Below are 27,435 nucleotides of genomic sequence, written 5' to 3'. Positions count from 1 at the left end.
GCTGTTTTATATTCCAGTTTATTCCACTACATTAACGGGTCAGTGTTGCGTACGACTGTCGTTATGGTGATAGACGCTGCGACGCTAAATTAAAAAAAGTTCGTATTTCCTTATCAATTTATTGGCTACAATAAAGATATATATGTTTTAAAATATATGTTTAATATGAGAACTGAAGCACGAAACTTAAACGCATTTTATTGTATGTAAAGAATGCCAACTGGAAAAAAAGATGTTGCAGCAGTTCGTAAATTGCTTATGAAGTGGGATGGTGGCAACAAGCAAACAAGAATGTCAATACTGGAAGATTTTATTCGTAAAAATGAAAATAAAACTGGTCCTGAACTCGACCGTGAATTTGCTCAATCTGCTAGTTTATTTCTTACAAGACTTACTGCTTGGTTGAGAATGACGTATCTTTTTAATATGTGTCGGTGTAGATTTGATCTTCATTAGATTCTACAATGCATATTTATTCTGAGAAACAGACTTTCTTTATTTATACTTTGGTTTCACGTGGAAAAGCTTGATAAAATTTAGATTAGCGTTATTGTTATCAGGTTTATGAATTCTTGATGTCAATGTAAAGATACATGGTTGAAAAACATGTCAGTTTACAGCTTAAAGCTATCAGAATCTTTGTTGGGGCTTCAAGTGGGTTGGTCATGCTGCAACTTAAAATTTGCACTTACCTCAAGGAAACTCTAAAGGTTTTGTTTCTGTGATGAAATTGCCGCTCTAGTAATTTATGCTTTGTCATTCTATAGACATAAATTTCTGACTGAATTTTTGGAAATTGGAGGCGTGTTGACAGTACTAGAAATCCTTGGTTTAAAACAAGCAACAGAGGTATTATTTATTCAACATAAAAAGAAACAAATGCTAGCAATGTTATTCATTTCCAATGATATGTGGACTTTAATAGCCATGAATAATTATCATGCATTTACAGGAAGACAAATTTGAATCTTTGCAACTTCTCTTAAATATTGCTGATGATGGAAGACGTTTTAAGGAATTAATTTGTGAAAGTTATGGTAATTTTATTGAGTAAAGAATTTTCCTACATTTTCAAGATGTTGGAGATGTGCAAATATGTTTTTGTTAATGTTCTATATTGTGCTTTTAAACATACTAATGTAAGTTTCTTGTTATTAGAGATTTCTTCTGTATTGAAATTTCCTCACTTAGCAACTATATAAATATCTTGCTTGACATATCAGAGTTTTGTGTGATTTTTCAAGGCCACTTTAAGGACAACCAATTCATACACTGTTGAAATAAAGCTAATGACTGTTCTTATTATGACACTTTACCTCTATCAAGTCTTTTTCCTGTAATTTTATGTGCTGTGTAAACGATATAGGTATCCAGGCTGTGGCAGAATGTCTTGCAAAGTCCACTTCAGAAAAAACTCAAGACTCTGCTAAATTATTGATACAAGAACTAGCCACGGTTGGTGACATACTTTAAAGGCAGAAGAAATGACTGTAGATATTATAGTAAATACGTAACTCATTCACTCAGTAGGCCATGATGGTCAGCATTGAAATCTGTTGATCAAATGAATTAACTCATTAACTCTGTTGGTCAGCATTGAAATCTGTTATCACATTAAATTACTCATTGACTCTGTTCGTCTTGGTAGACATCTGTTGAGTACATTAAATCACTCATTAACTCTGTTGGTCAGCATTGAAATCTGTTGATGACAGTAAAAAACTCATTGACTCTGTAGGTTAACATTGGACTGTGTTGACCAAGTTAAACAACTCTTAAACAATTTATATATTTCAGGGGAATCCTAAGTTTCAAGGTCAACTGTACAAAGCATTAATATCTTTACTACGCGTTGCATCACCTAAAGCTCAACAAATAGCGGCAGAAATATTAAGAATAGTTCAAGTATGTACAAGAATACATTGCACTTTACTCTTGATATCATGTTAAAAATATAGTTGTAGTTATATGTTTTCTACTTAACAAAACGTAAATAAAAATTTAATTGAATTTTTTGTTAGGTTGAACTCTATCATTTTATTAAAATGTTTCACTTGTTAAAGTTAACATTTTAATTTATTGTTTAGCCTATGGTTAAAACAACCGCTCCAACTATTGTTGACTCTGTGTTAATGTTATTACGCTCCTTTCATTTGGAAGTGCAATATGAAGCGTCAGAACTTATTAAAGATCTTATAAATTATGATGTTCAGTTACCTTTGATTAAAGGATTAATATCTTTACTCAAACCTTGTATGAAAGACGTCCACGTTGATGAAATCCACAATGGTAAGGTAAAAATTTGCTTGATGATTTTTAGCTCGTACTTTCCATGTTTTCTTACTAATTGTCGATGAATCGCAATAAAAATGAAATTTAGGCGTTGAAAAATAAAAATTTATTGTAACAATTATAATATTATTTATTTAGATCTTTTTCTGTCAGAGACTGGACTATCAGTGCTTGTTTATGTTCAACAAGCAGCAGCCTGTAAAATGATAAGGTCAGCAACACTAAATATCAAATGAAGCTTTGACGTGTAGAAAGTTGAGTTAGCAGAAAAAAACACAACTTTTAAATCCATGAAGCGGAAGAAGTTCGGCTTAAGATAAAATTTACAAGTGTGACTTGTCCCTATATAGAAGAATATATTTTTCAGTTGTTTGAAATGGAAATATTTTTCTCCACTGTTTTTAAAACTTTTCCATAGACAATCGCAGCAAACATATTTAGTTAGCCCAAATCCGACATCTTTTTTGTAAATTTATCTAAGGGTACTGGCTCAAAAATCACTTGATGTGGCCGAAACGTTTATTCAGGTTTGTCTGGTTTATCAATAATATGTAATCATTGTTCTTAATCACATTAATTGCATTTATTTTTATGCAAAAACTTACTCATGAGAATGTTTTGAGGATTGCCCAAGAATTAGGAACTAGATTTAGGGATCTTGTAAACGATAAACAAACAAATTTGTTGTGATCATACAGTTCAAAGCTGTCATTCATTAATTTAAGCATTAATTTAATTCGAGTTTTCCAGATCTATAACTTATTTGTTTTAGTTTCGTGTGATACATAGTCTCCTGGTTGCACTTGGTAATAACAAGAATTCGGAGTCTCAAAAACAAGCTGCGATAACTCTCCAGGTATAGTAATTTTGCTGCCATTCAAAATACAACATAAGAATAATATTTTAACGTAAATTAAAAACTTGTCACCAAAGGGGTGTGCAATATTATTGTCAGGTATTTGCCAAGCAAGAAGCGGATTTTTTATACGTAGTGACATAATTTTTACATCTATATCTTCTCAAAGTGTCGCGATGATAATTTGATATCGATAATTAATCATATTTTTTCTAGTTTTTTATGCAATCGTTTTCATTTGTAAATAAAAAAATAAAGGAATCTCTGGGGGAGACATTTCAGGAAGAATTACTGGTAAGAATTTTGATTAGTTATAGACATAACTTTTATCATATTTCTTATGATTTTTTTTTGTTAAGAAAAATCCAGATGACTTGTACACCAATCTTACTCCAATTCAGACGAGCGTTTTGTCATTGAATAAAATTAATATTCCTGAAGGTAATTACGAAGTATTTAGGTGATGTTATGTCATTGGTCAATGTTTACTTTTACCATATATTCTAAACAAAAAATACATATTCCAGGTTATGTTACGCTAAATAGCTAAGTAATTTTTTTTGCTTTTTTGTTGTAGTGGCTGAAGCTCAAGAATGATGAAGATGATATATTCTTCTGTTAATCAAATAAAGCAGCCGCCTTTTCTTAAGTGTTCATACTTCAACGTATTTTTAAGACCGTTGTAATTAAACCGATGGTAAAAAAAAAATGCAGTTGATTTATAATATATTACTATAGAACTTGCTAAATATGTATAAAAATGTTGACGATTGGGAAAACGTCAATTAATTTGCCGATAAACAAAGGATTAACAAACAAAAAACACGAATTGAGGAACGTTTTGGAAGCCGACTCAACGTAAAGATAGCTTCTCGGGTAACAAAACTTTTTATTGTAAATGGTTATTGTTTGCGAAAATTTTACTGCCTAATGAACCATTGGAAAAACAACTACAAATTTATACCAAACGTTTTTAGCAAACCATGCACTCTGATCGATTTATTGACATTTTCCTAACTTCCTACTTTTACTCCCTACACTCTATTTAACACAATGCACAGTTGAGTTAGTAGCTATATAGCATTGCTATAATATAGAGAACTATACTACTTTGCACTAACATGTGATACTATTAGCTATGGAAATGAATATAACTGGACCGCTATGATTGTTTTGATGAATACATCACAATTGGGCTAAGTTTATTTGAAAACTATCATAGCCAAATTGATTTAATGCGAAAATAAATTCAGCCAATCAGCGATGCCTTCGAGCATTCAAAAATATGACGAATGACAAGGAGAGTGTAAAAGCTGAATACTAACTAGTAACATTCATTATTAAGGCACTGTATTTGTTTTTCATTATTTGCCATTTATGATATATTTAGGGTTTTGTATATTGTGTTAACGTTCTGTAATTTTGAGGGGCGAGTTTCTGGGCCGCCTATGGTTATATTCAATTCAATGACTACAGAGTATTTTTAATTTCCTGCAATCTGATTGGCTTGAGCAACGGGCAGCACTTTACCATATGTTGACCATGTTCTAAAAGTGTTGTTTTCTCGCAATGTATTTGTTCACAAAATGAAATTTAAATTTTTTAAACGATTTAAAAACGATGTAAATTGTCAAAAGAGAAAGCAAAGTGTGTTCAGATCGTAGAAGTCCGTGGATCAGACAGTAAAAGTATACTTGAAAAAATGATTTTCGCTGCACACCTCGCACAAGTAACAATTTCTTTTATAGTGTTAAAGAGAATAATGCAAAAGCAAGTAATCAATGTGGCCACAAGCGATAAGTGTGCACATTAGAGAGTTTTAGTTTGGCGTTGACGGCAAAAGACAAACCGCAAAAAGTCGCGTTTGCGGTATACGTTGCAGTTTGCGGGTCAGGTTTTAACGGCAGGCAAGAGGCCCTTCTTGCTTCTTGCGGTAGGTGACATACGGCAAGCTTTTTAGTACTTTTTATACAACCAAGTGACGTTTGTGGCTTAATATTATACTTTTTTACGTGAGTATACAACATGAATACTCCTTTTTCGTCAACAAAACTTTAACAAAACATGAATACTCCTTTTTCATCAACAAAACTTTAACAAAACATGAAATTTAGCTCAGGGCAATGCGAATTGTAAAATACAAATGCAAAACGCCACTGACAAAATATGCAAACTAAATTTAAATTTTTTGTAAAACTGTAAACTTCAACGGCAAGCGGGTAGTCGAGGTTTTCCGTATGTCGCCGTAAACGCCAAACTAGAACTTTCAAATAAGCAGAAATTTACGTTTTATTCAGGATGACGTCATCAATAGTTAATAAAACCAAAAAGTTTGCAAATTTAAAAAATTCTCAGTACCATTGGATAGACTGGTATGAGATGAGTAAGCAAGTTTGTTATAGCGTTTACTTTCTGTGTCTTGTTTACGAAGTATCAACGATTTTTTTACAATGATGCTGACTCAGGATTCAATGGTCTTCTCTTGTATCACAGGCAGACCTGACGACTTACTTGATTTTATCAGCTGTCACCTAAATCTTAAAACAAATCCTTAGAACACCAGATTTTTTGAACATTTTTACCTTTATTTAACGACATGTAGTAAGTGAAATAATTTTCAACTAATTATATCGCACTGAATAATTAATTGCAATAAATATTAACCACTTTAAATGTTATGCATTCAAATTTTCCACGAACTTACTTTTTACGAACAAGAAATTCACTAGCGTTTTTTTTTGTTTGATGTTTTTAAGACAATTCTCTTCCACCGAGTTCTTCTGTTCGTCAATATGTCGTTGAATACAATTTTAAACAAACACTCGCTCAGACTTGATTCGTTTAAAATTACTTTACTAAATACATGCTTTAGCAAAAATTTAAAACGAGTGAAAGCGATTGCAAATATGGTGACCTAAAAACTTGTTTTAAGATTTAGGTGACAGCCGATAAAACCGGGCAAGTTGGCAGGTCTACCAATCTGATAACTTACGAGTCATAAACGAGTCATAGAAAGTAAACGCTGCAATATATTTTTTTACTTATCTCATAGCGAGAATTTTTTAAATTTGCAAACTTTTTGGTTTTAATATCTATTGATGACGTCATTCTGAATAAAACGTAAATTTCTGCTTATTTGAAAGTTTTAGTTTGGCGTTTACGACAAACGGCAAACCTCGACTTCTCGCTTGCCGTTGAGGTTTACGGTTTCCAAAAAAAATGAACAAGGTGAAACCTTAAAAAGCTGAGTCAGCGTCATTGTAAAAACCATTCGTTTAGACGGTGTAATATACTTTTTTACACATCCCATACTAGTCTAACTAATGGTACTTAGAATTTTTTTAACGTTGAAACTTTTGGGGATTTGATAATTATTGATGAAGTCATCGTTAACAAAACGTAAATTTCTGCTCATTGAGCACGCTTATGGCTTGGGGCCACATTGATTACTTTCTTTTGAAAGAAATTATTAGTTTGAGAGATGTACAACGAAAGTTGTGTTTTTGAGCATATTGATGCACTTGCTATAGTTACCATAGTGAGAGTGAACTTTTCTATACAGAGTACCTATAGCTACCATAGTGAGAGTGAACTTTTCTATACAGAGTACCTATAGTTACCATAGTGAGAGTGAACTTTTCTATACAGAGTACCTATAGTTACCATAGTGAGAGTGAACTTTTCTATACAGAGTACCTATAGTTACCATAGTGAGAATGAACTTTTCTATGCAGAGTACCTATAGTTACCATAGTGAGAGTGAACTTTTCTATACAGAGTACCTATAGTTACCATAGTGAGAGTGAACTTTTCTATACACAGTACAATCCAATTTCAAAAACAAACAAGACACATATCAGCCATTTTAAAGTGATCGAAATGCTTCATAATAAAAATAAAAAAATATTATACTTATGGTGATGGAAATGTTCAACGAGTAAAATATATTTCTCGTATTGAAAAGATAAGTAACTAAAAGCGACTTAACACGACACATTTAACATCGAGAGAAAAACATAATCGCTACTGAAAACGATCAGCAAATCTCTCGTTTATAAATTCAAAAAACAGGCGATGTTAGTGAATGCATTTGAATCAGGTTTATCTCAACGCAAAGATTTATAAGGAGTTTGAAGTTCCACACAACTTTGTGTTCAGTCCGTTCACGATGATAATGTTAATTAAAATAATCCTGACGTCGTATCGGCCAAATTTATTAAATGACGCCAAAATAATGAAGCTTGATGCTGATTATTTTCTTAGTTAACGTATAAAAATAACATCGTTAACAATTGACATTATATTGCATAATGTCATCTAAATTTGAGTAACTTTGGTTGGTGATCTGTACATTAGTTATTTCATAGACTAGAACAAAAAATTCATACAGCACAGGATCAGTTTAACACTTTCAAATATTCTAATAATTCAGCATGTTTTTTCTCCGTTACACCGCAATGCCAATGAAGATAACTTTCATTTAATGTTTAAGGTCAAATAAAAAATTTGAGAATGATAAATTACAGCTTTGGTAGATGAACACACCAAAAGCAGCAACTGAAACTCAAAAGCGCTCTAATGAAAATTCAATAATAATCGATTTACCTAATTATAAGGAATAAATCCAACTTTTTTGACACTCAAAGACATCGTGAAACGATTTTAGGACAACAAAGTGACTCACTCCAGCATAAATCTAAAGATTAAAAAAACTTCCTGTTAGCTATAAAGAATAAAAATTGGATAAAAATATCGTGATGATTATGACTGATTGTAAATATGGAACTGCGACAATTTTGTTAAATCAATATACATCATTGAGAATCCCGACGTTATGGAACTCATTAAATGAAGAAAATGGTCAAGGTTCCAGCACCAAAATATTACACTCTCGTTGGGTAAAAAGTTTTCAATTTATGTTAATAGAGTGGAACCTGTATTAAGCCATTACCTTTGGGGATTTCTTGTGACTGTTTAATACAGTCTCAAAACAATGAAAAATTAAGATTGGGACATTGGAAAAGGTGACCGCGTCCACTTAATTGAGGTGACCGTTTAATAAAGGTCACTTTAATAGTATTTACACCATGAAATTTTCGGGACTTTGCTATATGACCGCTTAACACAGGGTGACCGCTTAATACGATGCTGCTTAATACAGGTTCTACTGTATATTTATTTTATGTTTTATTTTGAATGGCAGCAAAATTACTGTACCTGGAGAGTTATTGCAGCTTGTTTTTGACAACTGAATACGAAAATTAATAAAAGGTTACGTAATAAGCTTAATTCTATCTCATGCACTTTTCAGTCAGGCAGTTGAAAACGAACAAGTAAGATGAAAAGCATGTTAAAGGTATTAAATGGTATAGGCATTATAAATTAACCATTTAATTCAAGCATTTTGCAAGACTGCCAAAGACGAACAAGTGTTTTATAATAAAACATCAAACAATAATTACGAAAAGCACATAAGTGCTATCGCTTTCACAAAGTTTCACACATGATTGTTGTCGTATACGTCTTTTTTGCTGTTTCCGTCATTAATGTTTCGTGCTTCAGTTATTCAACATGTTCAACAATTTAATGAAAGATATCGCAATTCGGTTGATAAAGCAATGTTGTTACAAGATAAAATAATCAAGAATACGTACAAATACGGCATATGTAAATATGTTAGAAAATGGCTTTTGAAAACGTTCAATAACTGGAGCAGATGACATTATAGTGAGAGAAAAAAACAGAAAACACCGCAATAAAATGAAAGAAACAGTCAGCGCCCACAATCACGAGTGAAACTCAGTGAAAGCGATAGATTTTGTGTGGTTTACTAATTGTCTATTGCTTGGTGTTAAATTGAATCAAATGTCACAACAAGGATAAATCTGAGGTAAAAAATTGACTGTACGTACCTACAATGCTGTACATTACAAATATTGCAGCAGTATTAGAAGTTAACATGATAACAAAACGTTTTAACAGTAACATTTTAACTATATAAAATAATAACAAACCTTACCATCTTTATCCTTTCCATTTATGTTGAATGTAATTGAAAATATTCCAGTTCTTTCCTTTCTTTTTATGTTGAGATTGTCGTGGGCTCATTGTCCAGCAGTTACTCGAGACTTTCACACGCAAAACTTCGACGTCAGACTCAGAAAAACATCGAGGAATTGAATGTAATTGATGTTGTGAGTTTGCTGGATATTGACGGGACTTGTTTAAATTCGATTTGGACCATGTGTTAAAATATGTTTCATCAACATCAAAGTTGTCTGATGGTGAATCATTGCATTCAAATGAAGCGAGGGAATTCTGCTCGTTGTTTTGTATTTCATCATAACTATCCACTAAAATTATATTCTTGTAACAAGCCTCATTTTCGCGAACTACTACTTTAGACTCATGTGATGATTTCTTTAGAGCTGGCACACTACCATGATCAAAGAACGAACCTTCAACCTTATCACGTGGTATTATGACATTATTTTGTTCAGTAATTTCCATAGGAAAAATATTTTTTGGTATTAAACTACGTCTTGCGTATGAGTGCGTTTTTTCAATTGAATGAGTATCTGTGTTTGTTTTGTTGTTCATTAACTGACGAAATGATTTTAATTTTGGACGACCAACGACACCATCGTGAACAGTTGTTTTTGATCGTGATTTATGACGTCCATTTAATTTATGTTTTTTCTGAACATGTAAAACTTTGTTGAAGAAACCAGCGAGTCTACTTGGTGTATTTTTGACAAGATCTTCCGTTTTACCTTGTTGTCTGAAATAGCGTGCGAAAAATGAGTATCTTTTATTACGATTATCGACCAAATCATCTAATCTCTCAACTTCTTCTTCTTCTTCAAACGATGATACAGCGTCAATTACAGTTGTATTGGTTGTGTGGTTCCCGTTAACACAATCTTCTTCATACCAAAGTTCTGTATCAATTTCTTGTTTCATTTCTGTGTTGTTTTTATGGTCTAGTTCTGTTTCGTTTTCACATTTTACTTCTGTTTCGTTTTCAAACATGCATTCTTTATAGAATACAGGGAGTGATTTCCTTGATGTATCTGAACCTTTCTTTGAGTCTTCTATCCAGTCTTCAATATTGGCAGACATACGTTGTGAGGTGTCTTGAATTAAAACACAAGGGGAACCTGTTACAATTACAAACTGTCGAATATACCCTAGGTATTTTGCAGTCAGTTCAAATGGAGGTCTTAATTGCGGGTCAACCTAGAGAATAAGGTGAAAATAAATAAACTCTGTGGTAAAGTATTTGAAGAACATATTTAACTTACAATTTAAATTTTACATACACTACAAACCTGACAACAGCAAACAGCAAGTCGAAAAAATTCAAAGGGACATCCCTGAACCAGCTCACAAAACTTGTCAACATCTAAACCAAAATGCTAAAAACAAAAAAATCAAACAACTACAGTTTGTTGCTAAAGTCATTTGCTAATTTTACTTACATTTGTTCTGGGTATTTCATCCGGATTAGAATGAACACGTCCAATAATCTCACATAAAATGATACCATAAGAAAATATGTCGACCTGCATAAAGATGATCTTACAATTATTGTTGCATTATGGTGCGATTAACTACTATAAGTTATATATTTATAACAACAAGGACAAGCAATGATTTAATTTTACTTATAAAATATTGTTTGTGAATAATATGAAAATAAAAAAATAACAAGATAATAAGTCTTACAGTTTCATTGTATTGGTCATTTCTTAAAACTTCTGGTGCCATCCAGTATGGAGAACCAACAACTCTTAGTTTTGTTTTCCTGGAAAATGAGAATTACATCAACATAAAATAGCTTAATTACCGACACTAGGAAAACTATAAAAAGTTAGTCAATGAACTTTAGTATGTAAAGACAGATTGCTAGCAGAGCGTTACATACAACATATGTCAAAAAAAGAGGGCATTCAGAAATTATGACAATTTCAATACCCTATCATTAAACAAAGCACAAAAACTTTCTGCTTCTGAGAATTTAACATAACTTCTAACTGTATAATCTGCACATTACTAAACACACATGTAAAGTGAACTATTAGCTAATTTCTAAACACCCTGTAAAACACTTGCAAAGAAAAATAACTATTTGGACAAAATATGTAAATTATATTTGGCAATTAGTCATATTGATTGTTAGAAAATGCTAATGCAAGTATAATGAGGTGCATAGCCACTTCAAAGTGTGACAAACAACATGCTTGTGTTTTATCATTCTTCACCACATTATGGAAAATATGCACTAAAAGTAAGAATAAATGAACTCCACATAAAGGAATTAAATAACCTTGTCAAGCCAAGTTATAAGACTGGTCAAACTTACACAAAATAAACACCTCAAACACAATGTAATTCTTTTCCGTTATTGAAGTGTTGAAGTGTGAAAAATTAAACGTACCTTGAAGGAATCTTAGCAGCTAAACCAAAATCAGCAATAACAGCAGTATAACCGTCTTCATTCATACAATTTGAAATTAATATATTCTATAAAAGAAAATAAATCAAATTATCATTTACATTGAAACATTGTCCTAGGTTGAATAAACACATTGTGGTATATTTGTGATCATACTGAGTTGTTTATAATGAGAATGTTTATAATAAAAACCTTGGATGCTAAATCACGATGAATGACTCCGACGCTGTGTAAATAAGCCATTCCTTCTGCGATATCGTGGGCAAGTTTCATTCGTAATTTCCAAGGTAATGGTTCTTTATCGTCAGCTACAACTTCCTCCAAATTACCAACTTCCATATACTATAGAAAGACAACAGCTATAAGCATAAACAAACCCGTCAAGTATTTTATTCCTTATATGAAAACTGCGCGACAAGTAAGATGTTAATAATTTTAAAAATAATAAAAATTTTTTGTTACTTCTGTAAGCAAATGTATTCTTTTCCCTTCGATACAAACACCAAGAAATCTAGAAACACAAGGAAAGCCAATGAAGCAGTAAATTTTAAGAGGTACATTATCTGCACAAACAAGTAACAGTGAAATTTAACGAGCATAATAGTTAGAAAATTACATATCGCTCGATTCAATATCATTTATCGATTTATATGTTGTTGGTAGACAAACCTTAAGATGTTAGGATGTTTAAGACGGGCCATCAGTCGTATTTCTGCACACATCACCTTCATTCTCGTTAATTTTTTCATAGTTTTCATTACAAAAACATTGCCAGATTGACAATCGGTAACCTACAGATAAAATGGAAATTTAATATAACGCAATCTGTAAAACAAACGATATTGTCTTCACTAAAACATTTCATTTTTAAGTAACATGCGACAGACTTTCAGAGTCATTATACTATATACAACTTAGCCAGACCTTTCTTTTCAACTAATGGGGAAAATAACGATTATTTGAAAATTTACAATCCACATGAACTAAGTTAATGAAAATGAACCATTTCTTACGGCATAAAGCTATAATTTACTAAATTTAACGATGAAATGTTTCGACAACTTTTACAGAAGATAAATTATAAACGACAGTCAACAACTATACCTTGTATATTTCACCGAAGAAGCCATCCCCTATTTTTTGCAACGTACAAGAATCTGTTTTATAAAGTTTCCACTCGTTAATGTGACGAGGCAAGCTCCTGATAAAATAATCAACATCTATCTCTTCATCATCGCTATCATATGGGGAAGGATCCTCGTCTGTTTCGAAGTCTTCGTCTATAATTAGTTCAGAGGGTCTACTTTCGTTTCCACAGCTCTCCATTACGCTTTATCAATGTGGATGTTTTAGGAGGTTCTTTTAATGCCAGTGCCGTCCATTCCAGATAACTGGGACACAAACAAAATTACAATTTGAAAGCAGTGGCGGACACCTTGCTTCGATGCTTTGAAATTCATTCCCGCACAAGCAGTCAATCTCGCGTGTACATTTAATGACATCGCGTGACCGGAAATGAGTATTGCCCCGACAACTCGGCTAGACCAATCGACGTGCGTTTGATAAGCATATAAATTTGGAAAAACAAATCAATCGCGAAAGGAAAAAGTAGTGACTTCAAAGTCTTTGTGAAATTGTTTATGGCTGTTTGTTTACTTCATTGTCACATTTCCTAAAAATAAAGCTTTCCATTTACACGCCAGCTGCACGAGCGAATGAAAAAACACGACATAGGATCAACTCAAGCCTATCCACTTCAAATGTTTTTCTTTTTGTGGGGACAACTTTCTTTTGTTTAGATTATATTTAATAATCATAAATAGTAAAATGATAACTGTAGAACAATTGTAATGAACTTATAGTTATTTTGCTTCTCCTGAGTTGCGTTTGTACAGTGATTTTTTCACCCAGTAAATTGAATGTTCCTGTCAATAACCACGCCTTTATTATTTGGCAGTCTTAAAATGTGTACGTTTGCATAAGAATAAGATTACAAGTTGTACTTGTGTTAGTAGAGACATTATCTTCATAGTTCGTACTGTTGCTATACGTTTCTAAATTTGACGTCAAAGTCAGTCATTTTTATTGTACAATATTCCCGACATACACATACACATGGACAAGAAAAGGAAAATTCCTGATGGATTGCAATAAGTTTGATCAAACCATTAGTTCTCTTTTAAATATTAGAAACCGAGTTAGAAACAATTTACATTTAATCAACCAGTCCAAAAATGAATGTTCAAAACCATTCGAGAGGACCACTGACCTCGAACTTGATGTAGAAAGGCTTTTCCATTTATGGGGTAATAGCCTTTATCTCTGAGTGTGGGCAACGGAAACTGAAAAAGCCAGTTTCAGCTGGGGTGAAAGTTTGCGCAACTGAATTAGGACATCGATTAAAAGTTGTACTTGGCATTTGGACCTCGAACAATGGCTCGCATTTTTTTCGCAATCAATTTTCAATAATCGCTTATCAATAACCAATGCTATCTTGCAAATTATGTTTATTTTTCGAAGGAATCCTTTAATGCAAAGAAATGCTGCGATATTAAAAATATTTTGAGATCACTTGAGCTGTATAAACCTGGTGTTGTGTTGGTAGGTTAGCCCAAATTCATCAGCCTTCGATGTGTACACGACGGGAATTTTGTGGCAGTTTTGGTACAAAAACCCATATCATCTTACGCGCTCACTACGTCTCTGAGGGGCAAATTTTAGAAATTATGAGTACGATGTTGGTAAGTAAACGCCATTTTGAATTTTAGCAACGCCCGTTGCCCAATAGTGCATGTAATTAACTAATGAGATAAAAGAATTTCAAAAGTTCCTGCACAATTGTTTAGAGTACTATAAACTGCATTGTACATACATATGTCTTATAAACAACGCAGACAATTAATAAACATTCCATTTCTTTGTAATTTTGGTATTTGAACGGAAATGGGGGGCACTGCTCCCACCTAGGAAAAATGGGAAGCCTTAACCCCCCTGCTTCCTTTTTATCTATTTTAACGAGGCAGATGTAGTTGAAACTTATATTAATCTCAGTGGCAGCGGGAGGGGGAGGGCAGGAAAGACAACTGAACTGGACACAAGACACCAGTACGCTAATGTCGTACAGAATCTACTCTCGCGTGATTAATGGCACATGTTTGCTATCTTCTAGCTCGATCTTCTAGGACGCGCTCTTGAAATTTTTTATTTTGAATAACACGAGGATGTCACAGCAATTATTTTATAAATAAACATCAGCATTCATCTTATGTTTTATCAAATAATCACTCACAATCAGATTCATATGAGGGGAAAGGCACGCCAAAGCCTGCTCTAGTCTTCGAACGCTACCATCCCTCACACTATCACTGATTCACATGCAAGTTTTGCGATTTGATCAATTGGTCCAGTTTATTGACTTCCATCATTATGCTTTTCCAAATTTCTGTCATTTTCCAGCCCTAAAACCCGGCCTTTTGACAACTTTAGCGGGACTACCGACTCCACGCCCTTGCTCGTCTGGCAAGTTTGCAAGTTAAATTATATTGCTATCCCACAAATCTGCTCCTGTTATTGAATATTTTCAGCGTTCCTAAAGAACTAAATAATGATAATTCTATGAAAACGGGACCAAACATATGCAGGCAAGCTACGCCCCAACCGGAACTTCTTTACCGTCGTTCAGCAGTTGGCTTATTTATATATATAGTTGACAAAATATTTCGTATATTTGTCTATTTTATTTTACTTATATATTTGTATTTTACCATTTTGTGTATTGGTTTGTTAGCGTACAATGTAAATAATTTAACGTTACATTTTCGTGTATTTTCTAAATACCCACTATTTTAAAGAGTATCTTACTTTTCTCAAAAGAATAAGTTCATATTATCACAATTGGCTTGCTATATTTGCTGGATGACACGAGTTTCAATATCGTATGATAAAAATACCAAATATTTGAAGTGAAATTTTGATGGAAACGAACTATATTTGTATGGTTTTCTGACTTGAATAAAGAAGTTATGGCCTGTAAACGTCCAACCCTTTTCTTATCTTTCATTTTTTCCCTTTTCTTATCATCTTAAAAGGAGTTTTGAAAGTTTTACCTTTGTTGTTGCAGGTATTTGTGATCTTACCGTCATGCTCTTTGCCATCCTCATCATCAGCACTAACAGAGAGAAGACTTATTTAGACTGAAGATTTGAATACAAAATTTATTATTCGTCAGTAAAAGTTAAATCGTTTCAAATTGTATCGTCTGGAAGTTGACTGTTTTCCATGTGTTTTTCCTTCGACTCACATTCGTAAATGGTTTTTTCTTTCGTTTTTCTTGCGTTTTGCTGTTTGCTTTACAAAGTTTGTTTACACTTGACGGTAAAATTACGCGTTTTGGACCGTGGTCGATAACGGGAAAATGGAAAATAATGGACCGGCAAAAATGTTTCTGAGCCAATCAAAGCGCGCCATTTTGTCGGAAGTGACGCTTGCCATATTATAAAACAATGTAATACAATTAAATTCTTTCTCAAATGTCACAAGAATGAGATCCAGACAAAATTTTCCCATAATTATTAGTTAATTCAATGGTCACTAACGGAGCTTAATGTATAGAGTAAAGTAGTGATCATATTGAGATAAAGTTTCGCTGAAATGGATAGTTATAAAAAAGCCTCCAGTGCAAACACCATTTCAATAAGTACGAGTAACTTAACTTTCATTACCAGGTTGCCTTATGAACGTGCCTTATCTTTGATTTGAAAACTATTATTGTATTTTTTTGACTTTGAATCTTTGAAAGATGAAAGAATCTATAAAAACTTTAGTTTACTTTATTACACGATAACCGAAATGTACAAAAAGCCGGTGGACAGTAAAAAATAGAAAGCAAAATATTTTCATGCATGGGATATGTAGTGTTGTTGTCCGTAATCGCTTAAACTACGTTCTAGTGAATATATATAATCTACATATTAGTAAACAGTGCTTCAAATGTTTTAATATAACATAAGTGATATAACAAGTTAACAACAGTCATTTTTTAGGTCACCGTATCATTTTCATCAACTTACATTAGTGTACGGGCCATGGCAATATAATCCCAATCAATATATCCATCATCATCCTCATCTGACAAATCATCCGCTAGTTTATTTTGTATTCCTATAGGATAGATTGTTACTTTTTCTTAAAGACTATACGTCATTGATATTATTTATTCAATACTTTCAGCTTTCTCTAAGCCATACTTCGAACAGCGTATTTTTTCAGAATAAGCATAAGTTTGTCCAGCAAAAACAAAAAAAATAATGAGTACATATATAATATTTACGAAATATTTGTAAAAAACTTTTTACGGCAATAGGTTGCTGACATATTTGCTCAATTTGGGCAAATGGCAAGATCAGTCGCTTGAAAGTACAAAAATAATTTACTGAATGAACACAATACAAGCATATTTCATGCATTAACGTGAACAGTAGGCATTAAAACAAGAACTTTTCACAGCGACACAATTTTATCTTAGATTTCTTTTTACTTGTTTCGATTATATTTCTTATTGTTTACCATTTGTCACACCACTTTCAGCTCATTTGAAGTATTTTATCCTAATTTTTCTGCTTTTATACATTCCATGTGAACGATCAAATTGAGCTGATTTTTATATTTTTTATTGGAAAATGGCTTTTTTTTCGAAAATAGAATGACAAAATCGCAGCAAATTGGTGTTCAGTATAGAATGTATCTTAGTTCTTTTCTAAAGGACTCTTAAATCTACTAACAAAAACACATTTCTCATTTACAAGGACACAAAGTGTGTAAACAACTTACTTATTTTAATGCCTGGTCAACAGTATAAACTGTGTGTCGATTATTGATCACTGAACGATTGAACTGTGGGCAACAAATTATGGATTTGTTTAACAACTTACGTAATTTAGCGCGAAGTACTTCCAACAATTTTTCATAACAGTAAAGGCTCTGATCAAAATCTTTGTTTACCAAATGAATTTCAGCGAGATTAACACAAGCTTTACTCTGACCATGAAAATCTTCTAAAGTCGTGGACAAACTGAGGCGTTCATTTTGATATTCAATGCATTTATCCAGGTCCATCAACATAGCGTATATATTGGCGATATTATTACATATTCTTGCTAGAGCTTTCTTTGCGTCTTGTTCTTTACTAATATTGTAAGCTTTCTTCAAATGAAATAAAGCCATTGGCAAATCTCCCATTACTTTATAAATGCAGCCAATGTTACAATGTGAACGTCGTTTGCCACGTAAGTTATTGGTTGTTTCAGACAGAGATAAATGTTGTTGATTATAATCCAATGCTTTATCATATTCACCCAATTTATAGTACAATAAAGCAATATAACTCAAAGCTTCTCCTTCTTGTTCTTTATTTTTTTTGTCTAAACTAATCTTGTATCTCTTCTTTATATCTTTCATTAACAATCTAATGTCCTCATTACTTTCTTCCACAAAGCGAAATTGATTTGGATCGTTGTTCTTCATCACAACATAACACATACTGATTCTTGAAATTTAAATACTGGTTTACAGGTGATTACATGTAGAATAACATAAATATTCTTACTTACATAAAGTAGACATAAATTTTCAATCACAGTCAGTTTTTTTGTACTTGGACCGTCTGTTTCTAGACTAAAATTTTACGAAAAAGTAGCTGGCGGCAGTACACGAAACTAATTCAAAAAAAGAGCTGAGTTGAGAAACATATAAATTTTACGAATGTTTTTAACCATTAGTATGAAAATGTTCAGTAATTCTCATCGATAAATTTCATGGTGAGCTGTTTACACAAATGGCTTTAAATATTTTAGATTGAGAGTGAAATGACAAACCATATGTGTATCAAACGATATTTATCAACACAACTATAGATTGTTATTTGGGAAGCAAAGATCACTGTACTTTTAAAATCAGACAATTTGTCTCATTCATTGAAAAAACGAGTATTTAATTTATCGTCAATTGCGCAAAACCAATTAATGATTTTTCATCTTTCATAATCCCAACTGGAATGGATGTTTTCTAAAATGCAGAGATATTAGAAAATTGATGGTTGCTGATAAATGTTATGTTTTAATGTGAACTGCTACTTTCATACATTCAACAATAAGATTACGAGCTCGAGATTTCCACGAGGTTATAGTTAAGAGGGTAAAGCCTAAATCAACTATCGCATCACAGAAATAGAGAGCGAGTACTAGTATGGTTCTATCAGTCAATGTTAAAAGTTTGTACGTTTATCAACATGTTTGCTTTTTTATCGCGAGTGATGTGAGACGTCAACTAGCTATTGAAGTCTGTATCTTTGAATAAACCAAAAAACATTTGGTTTCATGCATAAATTTCCCAGTCTGGGACCATTCGCCCTTCCCTGACTTGCAAATGTATGCATGAAACCAAATGTGGAGTACCTATTGAGAGTACCTATTGTTTTTCATTAAAGTCATTAAAGTCATGTGTAATTAACAGCTCACATCACTGGCGATAAAAAAGCAAAAATGTTGATAAACATATAAGCCATGGTACACGAGTATAACTTCTTTGAACGATGAAAACAAAAAAACAACTAAGATTAATGATAGTCTGTCAACAAACCAGTTGAAAGACCATAAACTCCGGATGGTGGTAGAGAGCTGGATTCTCAAGAGCTTTTTCTAGATTTGCTGCCACTAAACAAATACACGAAAAAATAAATGCGACAAACCTCAAGAGATAATGAATGTTTTAATTGTCAATTTAAGATACCTAATATCATATCAACACCATTAATAAGTCCCGCACTGACAAGTTCCTGAGCAACGCCCTGCGGTGTGTCTATTAAAAAAAATAAAATAGGGAAAACATGTTTTTCATCTACTATTTTTTAAGAAAAAGACTAATTTAGAAAAGTTAAGCAAGTATGCAAATAACTATGGAATAAAAACTTGTCAAGCATAGCTACCAACAAAATAGTGACTAAAAAATACCAAGTGAACGTATACTGTATAAATATCTTTCTTGTTACAAAATAAGGAAAAATATCTGACAAACAGAAGAAATCTCTGTATCAACTTACCTTCACCGTGTTTAAAATCAAATCTAATATCGTTCAGCTCATTTTTAGCATTTCTATAAAAGCAAACAGAAATTAAACAACTGATAAGTTTTTAGAAAACAATTCAGAAAAGAATAAAGTTTATACTGCTTTTATTCGTCTCTATATTGATAAAATATATTATTAATTATTAATAGAATCGTACTAGTAAACTATTGCAAATGCTTAAATTTGATTGACTACGCTACACGCTAACTATTTTTCAATGGACAAACGATAAACTTTATTGTTTCGGACCGAAAACAATTTTAGAAAAGACTAAAGTTACTATACTAAATACAACGTTACGATATTAAAAGGCAAAATAAACAAAAATTCAAGTAAAATAACAAGAAACATGCGAGAGTCGTTCGCTTTTTAGGTAATATAAACAACACCAACAAATGCATAAAAAATTAAGTAAAACTATAACTATCATTTTCTTTATGAATTTTTTACTAGTATGATTTTACTAAAACAATTAAATTTTTGTTTTGTCTTTCCACTTTATAGAACAAATGTTTCAAGTAAAATTACTCTATGCCTACTTATAAATACAAGCTACTGCGTAAATGCTGCAAATATTTTATTCTGTAGCATTAGTAAGTACTGTTTACATTTGCAAGTGCCTTCATTTGGGTAATGGAGATAACTTGTTTTGAAAATTAAATCGATTTTAACAACCCTTTAAAATTTATTTGATAAGACGAAAATCGTATTTTCATGAAAGGATATTTGGGCTAAAACTGTAAGTGACTAAAGTCATGAGGTGGCATAGGTGTATACTTTGACGACGTGGTTAGAGCAAATAAACAAGAAAATTTTTAAACACTCCGATGATATATCCCGCAAAAACTTTATATTATTATATGATAATTATGCTTTATAAATAAAGCATCTTCTCTTTCTAGACCCAAAAAACCATGAAGATGAAATTTTCTACCTATCAAATATATTCCAAATGTTCGTAAAGTCGATTTAATCATTTCTCTGGCACTGATATACATATACTACAAAATAATACCTCAAGCGTAAAGTGAGATTGAGGACTGGTTTATCAGAGGAACTCGTTTCTTCATTGGATGGTTTAGAAACAACACAGGCTTGTGTAGCTGGTGTAGTAACTTGATCGCTTTGATCACTCGTCATCGAAGTAACTACGTAAAAACAATATAGACCTGAATCTGTCTTATAAACTAAATTCACATTTGAAAAAGAGTTCCCTTCAGCATGTTCACTTGATTGAATAAGAAAATAAATTAAAGAAATTTAAGAAAAGCCAAGTACATAAGCCATTTTTACTCATTCTTTTTTTATTCGCTGAAAATGAAGCTTTTAAAGAACAGGCAATCAAGATTGCTGAAAAATTTTTCAATCAAGTTTCTCAGTTTATTTTTGATTTAATGTGTTGCGAACTAGAATTTGCTTTCTGTAAACTAATGACTTCTGGGAAAAACAACTCTGTGCTCGCCAGACAGATGACAACATTTAAAGTACCCGTTCTAGAAATGTTTTCTACCTCCGATATTATCACGTAGACAACTAGAAAATCTTTCTTCAACTGTTTTATATGTTGATTTTGATACGTTAAATAAATTAAAAGAGATAAGAAAATGTTTAGCTAAAGAAATAAAGTTTAACGACAGAAAGAAAGAATCAAAGAATTAAAATTCTTTAAATGACAAAAAACAAAACTCTCTAAACGTTGAAGTTTTCACAATAACTGAATTGCCAAAGCGTCAAAGCATTAAATTTGTATTTTTTAAAGAGAGAGGAAGTGTTTTCCTCTAAAATATTGTATCCACAGATTATTGCTGCTTGTAGATGTAGATCCACGTTAGTATAGTCCTGAGAAGGACTGTTGGTGTTGATGTTGACTGACGTTACGACAACCTTAGCGGTAATCATCTTATGACTGATACTAATATTATACTGTTTTAACTTTCTAAGACGACAACTAACCTGGAGTTTGCTCTCCTTTATTATCATTTGGTGCATCAATTTTATTTTCATTCTGGAAGAAAAAACAGTTAAAGATGACAATGGCAATTCAAAAACTTTCTAATGACAATTTCGGAGTAAATGTTGCTAAGAATTGTCAAAATAACCTCGTTACCAGGCCCACCATAGCTCTCATCGTCAGACCATTCCCATAAGCCATCGGAATTTTTATGAAGACGACCACTAGAGCCTGGAACGCGTTTAACCTTAACATGAAAATACTTTTATTCTTTAAAAAAATAAAATCAAACATACGTTAAAAGAGACGTTTAAATGCAGTACCTTCTGCGATCTTTCACCAAGCGGAGGAGCAAGTGGTAAAAGTGTTTCCTTTAGAAAAGCTTTACCCTAAAAATCACAAAACACTCTTGTCTATCGCTGATATAAACATAAAAAAAATAAAAATTTCTACATTTTTTACCTTCGCTCGTTTAAAAAAAGCATTTTTCAATAGTTCAGAAGCGTCAGGTCTACAAATAGACTGAACTATGTTTCACAAGCGATGACACAAATACAGTTCATTAAATCATATAAAGCTAACATCATCTTTTGTAATGCTGATTCAATAATATAGAATGAAACAACAATCTGCAAAACGTACTGCTTAAAAATAACATTCAACCCGGTTCGTTGAATGCCACGGAAATAATCAGAAGAATCATATTTACTTGCAACAAGCAAACATTGCACAGTAAATAAGTTTTTTGATGAACACAACTTTTAATCAAAACACCGGTTATTACTTTCAGGAAAAACTTTTCACTTCTTGTTTAGGTTGTACAACTGAGCCTCAACCAAACTTTGCAAACTTACAAAGTACAGAGATTAACATGCTTACGATACAATATAAACATCACAGCAGTCGACGGAAACATGCACATATGAAGTAAATAGTTATAAGGAAGGATACCTACCTTTGCTGAGGATCTTTATTAAGACACAAACTAATCATACGACGAAATTGTCGAGAATATTTTTTATAGTCATCATTTTTGTTTTCAGATATTGTTTCAAGTGTAGGTGGATCATTTTGCAAAGTTAACATTAAAACCTTGAGGATAAAATTTTATTCATGAAATGCAGGTAATGCCGTCACTAAAACATTAAATTCATCCAGTACCTTCATGGCGGGAAATTTGGCATATGGTGCAGTTCCGGTTGCTAATTCGATGGCAGTAATACCAAAACTCCATATATCTGCTTTGTTGTTGTAGGCATTCACCTTGTAATGTAAGAATGTATATCTAATTTTTATTTTTGCTTATTGTTCTTGGGAAAATTAAGAAAAAAGGAAGAAATACGATAGACTGAATCACGCCATTTAATGAAAAAAATTGGTAGCAACTATATCGCTGAGTTTCACGTTGTTTTTGAGCAGTTTTCAGTAGGATTGTACGATAAACTCCGCATTATATACTAAGTATAAGCATGGAGAACGATCATCATTAAACTACTCAACTCGTCTCACAATAAAATAGAACATATAAACGAAAGCGCAGCTGAATAAAGAGCTGGTGGTAGTAAAATGAACAAGTCTTCTGGCTTTCAGTATTTTTTTCACCACGTCATGCAGGCCTAGCCTTTACTTTCTTCACCTTTTCAACTTTTCACAATTAAATCACAGTGAATGAGAGAAATCAAACTATTATAAAATACAATTAATACATATCATCACTAAAATGGCTGTGGGCATGCGCACTAGGAGCTTGTACTTCCTATATACACGAGCTAGATGGAGAATGGACAATGAAATATTTTGAGATGTTTTCATTGCAGTGTCTTTATCATATACAGTAAATACTTTATCTTAGATTATAAGTCAGTATGCACCATAACTGGGAAACAAACAAAAAAATAAAGTAAACGGTCACGTGTACAATTCGCACATAATGAAAACGACAACTTTTTTTAAAATAAACACGTTTCAACATCTCATGATGCCATTTTTAGTATAATAAAGAGTATTATGCATATGATAAATATTGATGATATTCTTTATTATACTGAAGATGGCATCATGAGATGTTGAAACACGTTTATTTAAAAAATAAACTTGCCGTTTTCATTAAATGCACATTATCAATAGTGCTTTTACGCAGTTACGTACATGTACAATTATATTTGCAGTGCAATAACAATGTCTGCCAATTCAGCAATCTCCATTTCCATACCTGTTCCATGACTTCAGGTGCCATCCAACATGGAGTACCAACAAATGTGGTTCTTTTCTCTGGTCGACTACGGTCACCATAGGAATATAACGCGGAACTGACGCCAAAATCTTTAGGTAATGAACAAACGTTTTACACATGATGTCACAAGAAGTGTGTGGTAAATTTTTCACTCAAATCATTATTCACCAAAATTCCCCCTCCCGTCTTTGGTGATTTGGTAGAGTTAAGGGGTTAGAGTTTAGATCTATAGTTATGGAAAGACAAGTAATACACATAGCAAATAACAATTTTATAATATTACATAAAAAAACAATAAAGATGGATATGTGTCTCACTAGCCTTTATTGAGTTTTTTAATAAATGGTAAACTAGAAGTTATTAAAAACTCAATGTTACCTGCAACTTGAACAGTTCCGTCAGTCGCAAGCAAAATATTACCAGCTTTTACATCTCTAGTGAGACAAATGTTAATTAAAAAATTTTGATTTTTATCTAAGTTTGTCTGTCTTATTACCTATGAATAAGACCATTGCTATGAAAGTAATCCAATCCTTTAAGAACCTCCTTAAGAACTGTTGCAATTATTGTTTCATCCAACACACCTCCCTGATTACGGCCTAACTTGATCTGATATCGGATCACATCTAACATAGAACCTACATATTTTACAAAACTATATTAAAAACTTCAATCATTTGACCTGTCATTAATAATATTCATTACACAAGAAAAAAAACTACTAAATTTATGAACTAGCCCTGAAACAGTTGGAAATGTAAGAATCTTAAAAGTGGTATATAGTCTGGGGTAAAAATACAATTTTAGCAAATTTGTATTTCAAACAATGTGTTACGAATCACTTTCAATAAATTTGTTTTTTTCAGTTATTTTTCTTTTATTCACAATTCTTTATACCTTAAAAAATATATAACTTGATGAGAAATGTATTGATTATTGCTAACTCAACTGGTCATGTTCTTAATGATGTACTGTAAAATACTACTTCTAAAATAAACAGGCTTTTTTTAATTTTAAATTTACCTCCATCTAACAAGCGCATTACTATCCAAAGTTCTTGTTTAACAATAAATGATGTATAATAATTTACAACATTTTCATGGTTGCATTGGGACATTGCAGCAATTTCTTTCTAAAAACATCAAATGTTTCAATTACTTTACAACAGTCACATTCCATCTTTATAATGTCTTATAAATGATGAACAAACAAGATTATATTGAAGACAAACTAGATAAGTCTTTGCTTTATCTTTATAAAATGTATGAATTTTATTAGAAATTTAAAAAATGATGAAAATTCCATGTTTCTAACACAAACTAAAGTCTTATAGACCAAGAAAACTGTCAGTATTTTTTATATAACAAAAACAAAACGAATTATATTTAGTAAATAATATTGTATCAAAAATGAAATTCCATAGTAGCGAGCTTGAAAAGTTTGTATTGCGCACCTAAGATCTTGGGTGTGCTATTTTTTTGCTAATTAGAGTATGCATGAGAAAGTATGATATTTTAACAAAAATACATTGCAAAATTTGCATTTCAAGCACGCAAAAACCAACCAAAACGAAAGTCAGGCATTCAAAAATTTTTGTAAAATTGAACATTAGTGTGCAGTATACAAACTTTCTAATCTGGCTTATTACCAATGGTAAAGCCAACCTGATCTTTATTCATACAGTGCAAATTTTTCACCAATATTATTATTTATTTCTTTAGAAAATTAACTTAGTTCATTTTTTTCAGCAACTGAACAAAAATATTTGCATTGTAGTAAAAAATGGTTAACTTTCTATCAATTATTCATTCTGTTATAACAACCAAGACTCTACATTGAAAAGCATGTAGTCTGCGCACCCAAGATTTGAAATTTTCACGCATAAATGCCTACTTTTGTCAACCTTCCAGTCTCGCCAACACACAAATGTAACTGTTAATGGTGTCCATTGGTATTATGAAAAGAAAGGAAATTATTGTACACCATAGTTGATGTTGTTTAAACCTTCGCAACAAAATTACGCCATAAAAGTACACATATAAGGTCTGACTACATATTTACCTGCATTTCATCGATACTTGCTCCACATTTTTCAAGGTCTATTCTTTTTACAGCAACTCTTTCATTGCGTGGTTTACATAATGCCGCCTGAACTACAGCTGTTGCTCCGTATCCTAGAGAAGAAGACATTAAGGAAAAATAAAAGGAAGAAAGAAAGAATGCAGAAATATCATGAGATTTACCAATGACTTCCTGAAGGTCATAATCATTGAAAGTATTTGGCCAGCTCTTTCCATTCATGGTCGCCATCTTTTAACGTGAAAAGTTGCAAAAACGTCATGTAAGCGTCGATTTTGATCATTCCATAATTTCAATCACCAGTTTTAGTAAGAACAAAATTGTTTTTCAAAATTTTCAAAACAATAGTTTTATTTAAAAATGAAAACGCAGTGAAAGGAAAAGATTGTACTTGATAAGACTAACCATTGATTTAGAATAATGTCTGAGTGAAGCCATTCTCATCTCTAAAGGGTTATCCGACAAATTGCAAGTCAAAATTTGATTACCTAAAATAAACTCCCTCCATAGCACTTCTTTGCCTCCCCATAATTTCTCCTATATTTATGCTAGTAGGTAGTACTGGATAAAGTTCTGAAGGGACGTTATTGTCACGTTCCTTGACAACAAAAATGTGGCAGCCTTAGACAAATAAACGAAACATGCAAAGACGGTTCAAAGACATTTGTTTTGTCATATTGGCATACTTATCGACTTAAGTTAATTTTACTTTAGTCTGAAACTAACAATCTGGCTTCCATAATCAAACGTAAAAATAACGCAAATGAGCGTAGTAAATAAATATAAGTTCTAAAGAAGTTGAATCCGTGATTTTTTTGGATTTCTCGAGTAAAATTCAATGTTTGAAACACGATTGCTTCTGATAATCTATGAACTAAAATAAGACATTTACTTGATGACAATGATTGATTTGGCAGGTGTTAAAGAGTTTATTGTAAATATTATTAACAAGGATTTTTGCTCGCGAGAAAAATTTTAATTATTAAAAATATTTCCTTTAATATTGCTATACCGTTATCAAAAAGCCTTTCTCTGCGAAAAAGCCACGGAACATTTAAACAATTAGCGAACAAGTGACTATCCATCTTTTCAATTTGGGGATTGAGTGAAAAATATTCTTTAAAAGTGTGAGAGTAATATATATGTCTACAATCCTGACATAAATTATGTGTCGATAAATGAATGAAATATGAAATTTTAAGAAGCGGATATCCTATGACTTTATTGAATGCTGCATGAAAGTCAACTTTGTTAATTTGAAAATCAATATAATTATTTTCTATGACAATTTTTGCTGCACATGTTAGTTTTAAAGATTATATTGTATAATACGACATAAGAGTAGCTACAGTGAAAGAGAAAAAGACAAATTCTTATGATATAAAGCAGCTTTCCAATGATGCCAAATAATTCATTTGTCGGGACTTTTTTCTGAAAAAAATGA

General features: G+C 32.1%; 4 protein-coding genes and 1 long non-coding RNA gene across 9 annotated transcripts; 2 read left to right on the top strand and 3 right to left on the bottom strand.

Annotated features, from left to right (window-relative positions):
• LOC124441822 (armadillo-like helical domain containing protein 1) lies at window positions 1–4,136 on the top strand. Of its 2 annotated transcripts, XM_046992300.1 has the most exons (14): window positions 1–98; window positions 213–413; window positions 590–658; window positions 768–849; window positions 953–1,037; window positions 1,367–1,455; window positions 1,798–1,905; window positions 2,088–2,289; window positions 2,431–2,503; window positions 2,774–2,819; window positions 3,065–3,148; window positions 3,365–3,442; window positions 3,508–3,589; window positions 3,726–4,136. In XM_046992300.1, the coding sequence occupies exons 2-14, from the start codon at window positions 214–216 to the stop codon at window positions 3,743–3,745; spliced, it is 1,218 nt and encodes a 405-aa protein (XP_046848256.1). In that variant the 5' UTR covers window positions 1–98; window position 213; the 3' UTR covers window positions 3,746–4,136. The 2 variants fall into 2 exon arrangements, with proteins under 2 accessions (XP_046848256.1, XP_046848247.1); XM_046992291.1 differs by having other exon boundaries at window positions 56–413.
• A 2,921-nt stretch (window positions 4,137–7,057) lies between these two features.
• LOC124434948 (probable serine/threonine-protein kinase kinY) lies at window positions 7,058–13,079 on the bottom strand. 4 transcript variants are annotated; one of them, XM_046984913.1, is made up of 11 exons: window positions 12,711–13,079; window positions 12,276–12,397; window positions 12,069–12,117; window positions 11,799–11,948; window positions 11,589–11,674; window positions 10,877–10,955; window positions 10,630–10,713; window positions 10,471–10,566; window positions 9,168–10,387; window positions 8,366–8,396; window positions 7,058–7,844 (listed from the first exon to the last, which is right to left on the bottom strand). In XM_046984913.1, exons 1-9 carry the CDS (start codon window positions 12,930–12,932, stop codon window positions 9,173–9,175), a joined length of 2,103 nt encoding a protein of 700 aa, XP_046840869.1. In that variant the 5' UTR covers window positions 12,933–13,079; the 3' UTR covers window positions 7,058–7,844; window positions 8,366–8,396; window positions 9,168–9,172. The 4 variants fall into 4 exon arrangements, with proteins under 4 accessions (XP_046840869.1, XP_046840875.1, XP_046840862.1 ...); XM_046984919.1 differs by lacking the exon at window positions 8,366–8,396 and having other exon boundaries at window positions 9,163–10,387; XM_046984906.1 differs by lacking the exon at window positions 8,366–8,396.
• Window positions 13,080–13,979: 900 nt separating this feature from the next.
• LOC124434994 lies at window positions 13,980–15,855 on the top strand. The gene is made up of 2 exons (XR_006944958.1): window positions 13,980–14,347; window positions 15,727–15,855. It is a non-coding gene; the product is annotated as an uncharacterized LOC124434994 (long non-coding RNA).
• Window positions 15,328–18,143, bottom strand: LOC124434982 (G-protein-signaling modulator 1-like). The gene is made up of 3 exons (XM_046984949.1): window positions 17,537–18,143; window positions 16,676–16,766; window positions 15,328–15,774 (listed from the first exon to the last, which is right to left on the bottom strand). The coding sequence occupies exons 1-3, from the start codon at window positions 18,141–18,143 to the stop codon at window positions 15,663–15,665; spliced, it is 810 nt and encodes a 269-aa protein (XP_046840905.1). The 3' UTR covers window positions 15,328–15,662.
• Window positions 18,124–26,241, bottom strand: LOC124434974 (STE20/SPS1-related proline-alanine-rich protein kinase-like). The gene is made up of 17 exons (XM_046984939.1): window positions 26,156–26,241; window positions 25,974–26,086; window positions 24,936–25,044; window positions 24,409–24,550; window positions 24,291–24,346; window positions 23,892–24,001; window positions 22,841–22,942; window positions 22,635–22,771; window positions 22,142–22,190; window positions 22,003–22,068; window positions 21,828–21,926; window positions 21,682–21,733; window positions 20,744–20,876; window positions 19,702–19,754; window positions 19,392–19,460; window positions 19,242–19,315; window positions 18,124–18,668 (listed from the first exon to the last, which is right to left on the bottom strand). Exons 1-17 carry the CDS (start codon window positions 26,220–26,222, stop codon window positions 18,594–18,596), a joined length of 1,506 nt encoding a protein of 501 aa, XP_046840895.1. The 5' UTR covers window positions 26,223–26,241; the 3' UTR covers window positions 18,124–18,593.
• Window positions 26,242–27,435: the final 1,194 nt, after the last annotated feature.

Source organism: Xenia sp. Carnegie-2017, unplaced genomic scaffold, assembly GCF_021976095.1.
Source record: "Xenia sp. Carnegie-2017 unplaced genomic scaffold, XeniaSp_v1 HiC_scaffold_1, whole genome shotgun sequence".
Lineage (NCBI taxonomy): Eukaryota > Metazoa > Cnidaria > Anthozoa > Malacalcyonacea > Xeniidae > Xenia > Xenia sp. Carnegie-2017.
This window is presented reverse-complemented; position numbering and strand designations above follow the sequence as displayed.